Here is a 10,000-nt window from a genome sequence, read left to right as displayed (position 1 = left end):
TTGGTGTTGGCTTTTATCAAATACATTCCCCCAAAAAATGCGACTTATACCCCAGTGCGACTTACATATGTTTTTTTCCTTCTTTATTGTGCATTTTCGGCCGGTGCGACTTATACGCCGAAAAATACGGTAAATATAAGCAACATAGGACTCAAACGTTAGCGACAATAGTGTTCATATTTTGCTAACCTGTACGTTGAAAGAAAAACAAAATGAACAAACTCCCATGTCTGTAGCGACTGATCATTGGTAGAGCTCCAGGCTTTTAAGATGTGTAGCGAAGCCCTCTTTCTCCCCCCACCACACAAAGCGGTAGATCACAGATCTGGCCTGCCACTTCATTTAATGTGTCCCACAAACACCTGGAAATAATATACGTCAAAGTCATTCTCTCCATTTTGACAGAAAAAAATACATGTACTGCATACATTTTAAACTTGAATATTACCATCCAATCCACTTTATTTTTATAGGAATTAAAAAAAGAATACAAGTTTCACAAAGTGTTGCAGAGTAGTTAAAATACACATTTAAAAGCGGAATAAAACTAAGGACAGTCAAGTCTGAGACACATTCAACTTTAAGAGAAAATATCCAATATGCAACAGATGTAATATTGAAAATAAATACTTCAATATCTGCTTGATTTCAAAGCAAATTATCCATCAAATTGTTGAAATAAGACAATAGACCTTGGTTGTTTTTTTACAGCATATTACTGTAAATTGGACATTCTACCATCAGTTTTTTACAGTAACATTTTGGTGGCTGAGCCGCCAGTTGTTGTTTTTTTACATAAAAATCTTTTTGCAATGTATTACTGTATATATTTTTTTGTGATTTTTTTACTGTAAAGAAAAACTGGCAGCTCATTGGCCAGAATTTTAAAAAATTACATTTACATTAATGTAAAAATCCACCGTAAATGATACAGTGAAGTTCTGGCGACTAAGCTGCCATTTTTTACTATAAAAAAACAGTGGTGCTTTTTTTCCATTTATGGTAATATGTTGTAAAAACAGTGTACAGAAAAATATGCAATAGGCAAATGAATATACACTATATTGCCAAAAGTATTTGGCCACCCATCCAAATGATGAGAATCAGGTGTCCTAATCACTTGGCCCGGCCACAGGTGTATAAAATCCAGCACTTAGGCATGGAGACTGTTTCTACAAACAGGTGTCCATCTGGCAATCTGATGGACGAGTCTGGGTTTGGAGGTTGCCAGGAGAACGCTACATTTCGGACTGCATTGTGCCGAGTGTGAAATTTGGTGGAGGAGGAATTATGGTGTGGGGTTGTTTTTCAGGAGTTGGGCTTGGCCCCTTTGTTCCAGTGAAAGGAACTTTGAATGCTCCAGGATACCAAAACATTTTGGACAATTCCATGCTCCCAACCTTGTGGGAACAGTTTGGAGCGGGCCCCTTCCTCTTCCAACACAACAAGCAAGGTCCATAAAGACATGGATGACAGAGTCTGGTGTGGATGCACTTGACTGGCCTGCACAGAGTCCTGACCTGAACCCAATAGAACACCTTTGGGATGAATTAAAACGGAGACTGAGAGCCAGGCCTGCTCGACCAACGTCAGTGTGTGACCTCACCAATGCGCTTTTGGAAGAATGGTGGAAAATTCCTATAAACACACTCCGCAACCTTGTGGACAGCCTTCCCAGAAGAGTTGAAGCTGTAATAGCTGCAAAAGGTGGACCGACATCATATTGAACGTGATGGGTTAGGAATGGGATGGCACTTCAAGTTCATATGTGAGTCAAGGCAGGTGGCGAAATACTTTAGGCAATATAGTGTATTTGCTGTTAAAAGCGGCCCTGTGAGGGCAGCCATAACTGCTACGTGGCCCTCAACACACCCTTGCTGTAGATATTTTCCACGTTTGGTGACCAGACACATAATACTGTTACGACTTCATCTAAGTTAGTTGAGCATAATAGTGGACTTTTAAAGTAAAATGAAGGCACTTTTTCGGATTTCCACAACAGGTCTGCCAAACCCTGCAGACAGAAGGTGGCACAAAAAACAAACAAACCCACGCCAGTGAAAATATTTACTCCTTTTGTCTCGGAATGTCGATAATGAGCGTCTCAAGGATGGCTTGAACTACAAAAAACTAAATAAAAAAATCCCTGACGAAGCTTTGTTTTTGTTTTTCTTGATGCCTACCAGTATCGTCAGCGTGAAGGAGACACGCCTGACCTCGCTGGCCGCCAACATCCTGATCGGCCTGTCTGCCTTCATGCTGCCCATTCCTCTGCAGTGGATACCCAAGCCCGTTCTCTACGGGCTCTTTCTCTACATCGCCGCCACGTCGCTGGACGGGAACCAGATGGTGGACCGCATGGCCCTGCTGCTGAAGGAACAGGTGCGCAAGACGGATGGATGGCGAGGGGGCCTGTCTGGACATCATTTTTCATGTGCATTGATTAGCGGGCAGTAATGGCGCCCCCATGTGTTGTGCTCAAAATGCAGGAGCCGTCAACATTTTGAAATTACAGTGGAACCTCCATTTACCAACCTAATTGGTTCTTGAACATGGTTTGCAAACCGAAAAGTTTGTATAGCGAAACATTTCCCCATAAGGAACAATGTAAACGTGAATATCCTAATTTACGGACTATAAGACGCTACTATTTTCCTACACTTTAAACCCTGCGGCATATAAGACTGTGCGGTTAACTTACAATTTTTTTATTTGCCAACGGCTAAAATAAAAAGTTAAAAAACAAACAAATACACAGAGAGGGTGTTTTGTTGTTTGTGCTATGGCGCCATCTTTTGGACCAGTTCACTCACTGCGGTATCCTTCCATTTACCGGTAGTGCTTAAAGGCCTACTGAATTTTTTTTAAAATTTATTTAAACGGGGAAAGCAGATCCATTCTATGTGTCATACTTGATCATTTCGCGATATTGCCATATTTTTGCTGAAAGGATTTAGTAGAGAACATCGACGATAAAGTTCGCAACTTTTGGTCGCTGATAAAAAAAAAAGCCTTGCCTGTACCGGAAGTAGCGTGACGTCGCAGGTTGAAAGGCTCCTCACATTTCCCCATTGTTTACACCAGCAACGAGAGCGATTCGGACCGAGAAAGCGATGATTACCCCATTAATTTGAGCGAGGATGAAAGATTCGTGGATGAGGAACGTGAGAGTGAAGGACTAGAGTGCAGTGCAAGACGTATCTTTTTTCGCTCTGACCGTAACTTAGATACAAGCTGGCTCATTGGATTCCACACTTTCTCCTTTTTCTATTGTGGATCACGGATTTGTATTTTAAACCACCTCGGATACTATATCCTCTTGAAAATGAGAGTCGAGAAGGCGAAATGGACATTCACAGTGACTTTTATCCCCACGACAATACATCGGTGAAGCACTTTAGCCACGGAGCTAACGTGATAGCATCGGGCTTAACTGCAGATAGAAACAAAATAAATAAACCCCTGACTGGAAGGATAGACAGAAGATCAACAATACTATTAAACCATGGACCAGTAAATACACGGTTAATGCTTTCCAGCCTGGCGAAGCTTAACAATGCTGTTGCTAACGACGCCATTGAAGCTAACTTAGGTACGGGACCTCACAGAGCTATGCTAAAAACATTAGCGCTCCATCTACGCCAGCCCTCATCTGCTCATCAACACCCGTGCTCACCTGCGTTCCAGCGATCGACGGAGCGACGAAGGACTTCACCCGATCACCGATGCGGTCGGCGACTAGCGTCGGATAGCGCGTCTGCTATCCAACTCAAAGTCCTCCTGGTTGTGTTGCTGCAGCCAGCCGCTAATACACCGATCCCACCTACAGCTTTCTTCTTTGCCGTCTTCATTGTTCATTAAACAAATTGCAAAAGATTCACCAACACAGATGTCCAGAATACTGTGGAATTTTGCGATGAAAACAGAGCTTTTTGTATTGGATTCAATGGTGTCCCAATACTTCCGTTTCAACCATTGGCGCCACGCGCATACGTCATCATACATAGACGTTTTCAACCGGAAGTTTTGCGGGAAATTTAAAATTGCACTTTATAAGTTAACCCGGCCGTATTGGCATGTGTTGCAATGTTAAGATTTCATCATTGATATATAAACTATCAGACTGCGTGGTCGGTAGTAGTGGCTTTCAGTAGGCCTTTAAGTGCAGTAAGTAGAGTGAGCGTTTCTACTTTAATGGATTCTTAAGTCATCACCCCAAACAACGTTTGTAAGTTTTACAATATAACTAAAACAATTCTTACTTACTAAAGCGTTCCCCTGTGTGATGTCCTACAGACATCACACACAAGTAAGTAAGAATTGTTTTAGTTGTATTGTAAAACTTACAAACGTTGCTTGGAGTGATGAATAAAGAATCCTTGTGAGTAAAAACGCTATGGTCGATTTTTTTTTTCCGGTTTACGGTATCAAAACAGGAGTACATTTAGAAGCCGCAATACCTGCAGTGAGCGGACTCGTCCAAGAGATGGCGCCATAGCACAAACAACAACACCTTTTTAGTCTTCTGCTTGGGTTTAATGCAAACTATTGAACACAAAACATTATGGGCATTAGCGAAGAAGAAAAAAATCCATTTATTAGCAGCCACAGGGTTCAAAAACTAGGAAAAAAGTAGCGGCTTATAGTCCGGAATTTACGGTATAGGCTACTTTGTATTAGAGACGGCAATAGCGGAGGATTTTAGCATGCATGTGCATCTATGAGCCAGTCTGCCCCACTTCAAGAGGACAGAGAAAAAGAAGGAACTCGGTGACAACAACTGAATAAAAATGGTAGACCCGCGCAAAGCTGGGTTAACCTCTACCATATATGGAGATATCTAACTAAGGCAAAGTACGTCACTTAAGTCTCAAGTTTGGAAGAAGGCAAGATTGTTTTTTAAATACCTGCGCCATGACTCCATGGTTTGATTTCACATTTTCCTGACTTATGCAGATCTTAAATACACAAAAACAGGTACCAACAGGCAAGAAAAGTTGGTTTTGTATTATAAGACCCCTGTAAGTTATTGGTAGAGATGTCCGATAATGGCTTTTTTGCCGATATCCGATATTGCCCAACTCTTAATTACAGATACCGATATCAACCGATACCAATATATACAGTTGTGGAATTAACACATTATCATGCCTAATTTTGTTGTGATGCCCCGCTGGATGCATTAAACAATGTAACAAGGTTTTCCAAAATAAGAGAACAACTTCAACTCAAGTTATGGAAAGAAATGCCAACATGGCACTGCCATATTTATTATTGAAGTCACAAAGTGCTTTTTTTTTTTTTAACATGCCTCAAAACAGCAGCTTGGAATTTGGAACATGCTTTCCCTGAGAGAGCATTAGGAGGTTGAGGTGGGGCGGGGGGGGGGGGGGGGGATATTGCAGCGTCCCGGAAGAGTTAGTGCTGCAAGGGGTTCTGGGTATTTGTTCTGTTGTGTTTATGTTGTGTTACGGTGTGGATGTTCTCCCGAAATGTGTTTGTCATTCTTGTTTGGTGTGGGTTCACAGTGTGGCGCATATTTGTAACAGTGTTAAAGTTGTTTATACGGCTACCCTCAGTGTGACCTATATGGCTGTTGACCAAGTATGCCTTGCATTCACTTGTCTGTGTGAAAAGCCGTAGATATCATGTGACTGGGCCGGCACGCAAAGGCAGTGCCTTTAAGGTTTATTGGCGCTCTGTACTTCTCCCTACGTCCGTGTACACAGTGGCGTATTAAAAAGCCATACATTTTACTTTTTGAAACCGATACCGATAATTTCTGATGTTACATTTTAAAGCATTTATCGGCCGATGATATCGGCAGTCCGATATCGGACATCCCTAGTTAATGGGGTGCTTTGTAGTAGAGCATTGAGCTGTGGGAGAAATTCCAAGTCAATCCTTCGCATGGGATTCAACAACAGCGCCACCATGTGGTTTGTTTGTCAGAGAAAAAAAACAGCACACGCGACACTGCAGAGGTGCATGTTTCCATCAATTTCCAGCCTTAGGTGTGCAGTTGAAGGGTGCCAAAATATGATCCAGTCCGTATGATTCTTTTGTATTGTATGCTAAACAACAAGCTTAGCGCTAAAGGCTGCAGTATTATACTCCCTCTTCCTGCTGCCCTCAGTCTCCCATTGGATAAACTATGTCTTATATGATGGTCAATGGTTTTCTACTTTTTTTAACCCTCACGCAGACCGCCTATCCCCCGACCCACTACATCCGCCGTGTGCCCCAGAGGAAGGTCCACTACTTCACGGGGCTGCAGATGATCCAGCTGGTCATCCTGTGTGCCTTTGGCATGTACCCCCTGCCCTACATGAAGATGGTCTTCCCCCTCCTGATGATCCTGCTCGTCCCGATCAGGTGAGGACACCTTTACAGCTTTTAACTTGATGGGTGTCAGCTGACACAAACGGAAATGGGACTTACACTATAATGCCAAAGGGAATTGGCCACCCATCCAAATGATCAGAATCAGGCGTCCTAATCACTCGGCCCGGCCACAGGTGTGTAAAATCCAGTACTTCGGCATGGAGACTGTTTCTACAAACATTTGTGAAAGAATGGGCCGCTCTCAGTGATTAGGATGCCACCTGTGCCACAAATCCAGCCGTGAAATTTCCTCGCTCCCAAATATTCCAAAGTCAACTGTCGGCTTTATTAAAAGAACATGGAAGAGTTTGGGAACAACAGCAACTCAGCCACCAAATTTCGTGTGAGCTTCCAATTAGCCCACGTACAGTACGCAGAGAGCTTCATGGAATGGGTTTCCATGGCCGTGCAGCTGCATCTAAGCCATACATCACCAAGTCCAATGCAAAGCGTGGGATGCAGTGGTGTAAAGCACGTCGCCACTGGACTCTAGAGCAGTGGAGACGCCTTCTCTGGAGTGATGAATCACGCTTTTCCATCTGGCAATCTGACGGACCAGTCTGGGGTTGGAGGTTGCCAGGAGAACGCTACATTTCGGACTGCATTGTGCAGAGTGTGAAATTTAGTGGAGGAGGAATTATGGTGTGGGGTTGTTTTTCAGGAGTTGGGCTTGGCCCCTTAACTCCAGTGAAAGGAACTTTGAATGCTCCAGGATACCAAAACATTTTGGACAATTCCATTCTCCCAACCTTGTGGGAACAGTTTGGAGCGGGCCCCTACCTCTTCCAACATGACTGTGCACCAGTGCACAAAGCAAAGTCCATAAAGACATGGATGACAGAGTCTGGTGTGGATGAACTTGACTGGCCTGCACAGAGTCCTGACCTGAACCCGATAGAACACCTTTGGGATTAATTTTTTTTAGACGCACGCGTGAATGGATAGACAAACGTTAACGTGCGTGTGCTTTATGTTTATGTGTGTATGTGTAAGCAGACATGCTGACATGTGAACAGTTTGTGTGAATGGACATACCGATGTTTGCGTCACGTGTGTGTAAATGGGCATGCGCTCACATTATGTTTGTGTATGTAGCAAGCATTTATACGAAAAATTAAAAAAATACCCGATCTTTCCAATGTAAATACACTAACAGACGTTTGAATTATCAGTGTGTGTAAGTGGACTGACGGATCTCTTTGGGTAAAAGAACAGACAGTTGTTTGACTTACGATCTCAAAAACCTAGAGGGACAGATGTTTGCATTCTTTGCGTTTTCAAAAGAACAGACTTACCTTCAGATCATTTGTATGCAAATGGATAGACAAAATCTGTATTGTGCAAGTATATAAATGGACTGTGGATGTGTGTACATTATCAGCGTAAGCGAATGGACACACGGACGTTTGCATTGTGTCGTTTACATAAATGGAAATACAGATCTTTGCGTTACGTTATGTGTATGTTTGAATATGAACGGACTGATGACTATATCAGTGTATGTAAATGGACAGACGTTTCCATTATTTTGTTGAAGTAAATGGACAAACAGACCTTTGCATTATTGTTTATGTAAATGAACAGACTAAATTTGCATTGTGTGAGTATATGAAAGGACTGTTAGGCGTTTACGTTATCAGAATATTCGAATGGACACAGACGTGTGCATTGTGTCGTTTGCATAAATGGAAATACCAATGTTTGTGTTACGTTATGTGTATGTTCGAATATGAACGGACAGATGAGTATATCAGTGTATGTAAATGGACAGACGTTTTCATGATTTCCTTTAAGTAATTGGACAAACAGACCTTAAATGGTTAAAAATGGTTAGACAAAATGTGCATTGTGCGAGTATATAAGTGGAGGCATGTACATTATAAGCGTATGTGAATGGACATACAGATGTTTGCATTGTGTCGTTTACATAAATGGAAATGCAGAGGTTTGTGTTACATTATGTGTATGTTGGTCCATACACCGATATAAATAGTGATCATATAGTTCATATTCAGACATTGTCATTATCTCCTATAAGTAAATGGACAAACAGACCTTTGTGTTGTGTACCGGGCAAAGGGAAGGAGGCGACACCAAGGCAGAACTGCGGTTTATCAGGTTTATTGAAAACCTTGATGAATGTGTGGGGTGTGTATGCTACCACAAGTGAATGAGTGCGGACGATGTGTAAGGTTAATAATGTAAGTTCAGTGTTTCCCATAAACTGCCAAGATACCTGTGGCGGTGGGGGCGTGGCTATGGGCGTGGTCACCATGACAGAGTAATTTGCATAATTTACTACAATGATATGATTTTCTCTAAAAAGGCTCAAAAAATGTATACTTACTAATTAATAATAACAGTTTTGTTTTAAACGTCCATCCAATATAATTACAACACTATGTACATATTTATATACAGATTTGAACAATAAGTTATTCACTGAAATATATTTATGAATTGTGGTTCTTACAAAAAATATATCTTATAAAAATATAAAAGCTAAAATGTCTCTTAAAGCTCTGCCCCTTTAATTAGTGCATACTAAATAATTTAACTTTAGCCTACTCCTACAACCATATTATTTACCAGCAACATAAAGTGAAACAGAGGCAGAGGTGTCCTGCCACAGTCAGTAACAAATAAACAGAAAACATTAGTGGTGGTAGATAGACACAGAGCTTCATCAAACATCTGATCCACTGAACAAAGAGCTCTAAAAATCTTGATCCTACACTTCTCTTTTGTAAAGTAAATCTGAACAGCCGATATGGGCATCTACATCAACTATATGATTTGCCTAAGAAGCTTGACAGGACACAAAAAAAAAGAAAAATAAAAAATAAATAATTTTAAAAAAAATTAATAAATAAATAAATAAATAAATAAAATTGTGGCGGCCTTAATTCTTTCATGGCGGGCCGCCACAAATAAATGAATGTGTGGGAAACACTGAAGTTTTACCAGGGGTTGTTGTCGGTGCGTGTTCACCACTAGTTGAACTAAAGAAGTTAAACTACTACTGACTAGATCTGAAGTAAACAAACTAAGTCGGGGGCTGGAGAGAGGCAACAACGTCCGACTCCAAGCAGAGGTCAAGGGTCGAGGGAGGCAAGCAGAGATCCAGGTGGAGGTCGTGAGGCAGGACACGATCCCAGGCAACAGGGAAGACACTGTGGAAGACACAAGGGACATCAAACACGGGAACGAGGAAGAGCACAAAGAAGGCGAGCAAGGGACGAGGGAGTGGTGCCAGACGTGATGCTTACTCAGGAAGATTGGCTACGTTCTGGCGAAGGTCTCTTGGGTCCGCTGGCTTTTATGCTGCTCCCTCTCATCAGGCACAGGTGTGTTGATGCGCGATTGCCTGCAGCCTTGTCGCTGGGTGGGCGAGCTGAGCCCAGCGTGAGCAGGGGCGTGTCCAAGTGTGCTGCCAGCAGAGGTACCGGCGGCTCCAGCTGCCGAGGAAAAGCGGATTCGAATCCGCGCCGTGACACTTTGCGTTAATTGTGTATGCACATGGACAGAATAACATGTATATGCAAATACTCTGTCAGGGTATGTAAAAGGACCTTTACAGGCGTTTGCATTGCGTACGTGTAAATGGACTGACAGA

The 10,000-nt window shown here is 42.2% G+C and overlaps 1 protein-coding gene across 3 annotated transcripts in view; it reads left to right on the top strand.

Moving 5' to 3' along the window:
• LOC133645171 (solute carrier family 4 member 11-like) overlaps nucleotides 1-6,394 on the top strand; it is a 96,539-nt gene extending 90,145 nt beyond the window's left edge. For all 3 annotated transcript variants that reach the window (XM_062040020.1, XM_062040022.1, XM_062040023.1), the window contains 2 exons: nucleotides 2,187-2,382; nucleotides 6,206-6,394. In XM_062040020.1, coding sequence (XP_061896004.1) covers nucleotides 2,187-2,382; nucleotides 6,206-6,379 — 370 coding nt within the window. In that variant the 3' untranslated portion in view covers nucleotides 6,380-6,394. The remainder of the gene's footprint in view (nucleotides 1-2,186; nucleotides 2,383-6,205) is intronic.
• The last annotated feature ends 3,606 nt before the right edge of the window (nucleotides 6,395-10,000 follow it).

Source organism: Entelurus aequoreus, linkage group LG28 (assembly GCF_033978785.1).
Source record: "Entelurus aequoreus isolate RoL-2023_Sb linkage group LG28, RoL_Eaeq_v1.1, whole genome shotgun sequence".
Lineage (NCBI taxonomy): Eukaryota > Metazoa > Chordata > Actinopteri > Syngnathiformes > Syngnathidae > Entelurus > Entelurus aequoreus.
Note: the sequence above shows the minus strand (reverse complement) of the source record. Positions and strands in the feature narration are given on the sequence as shown.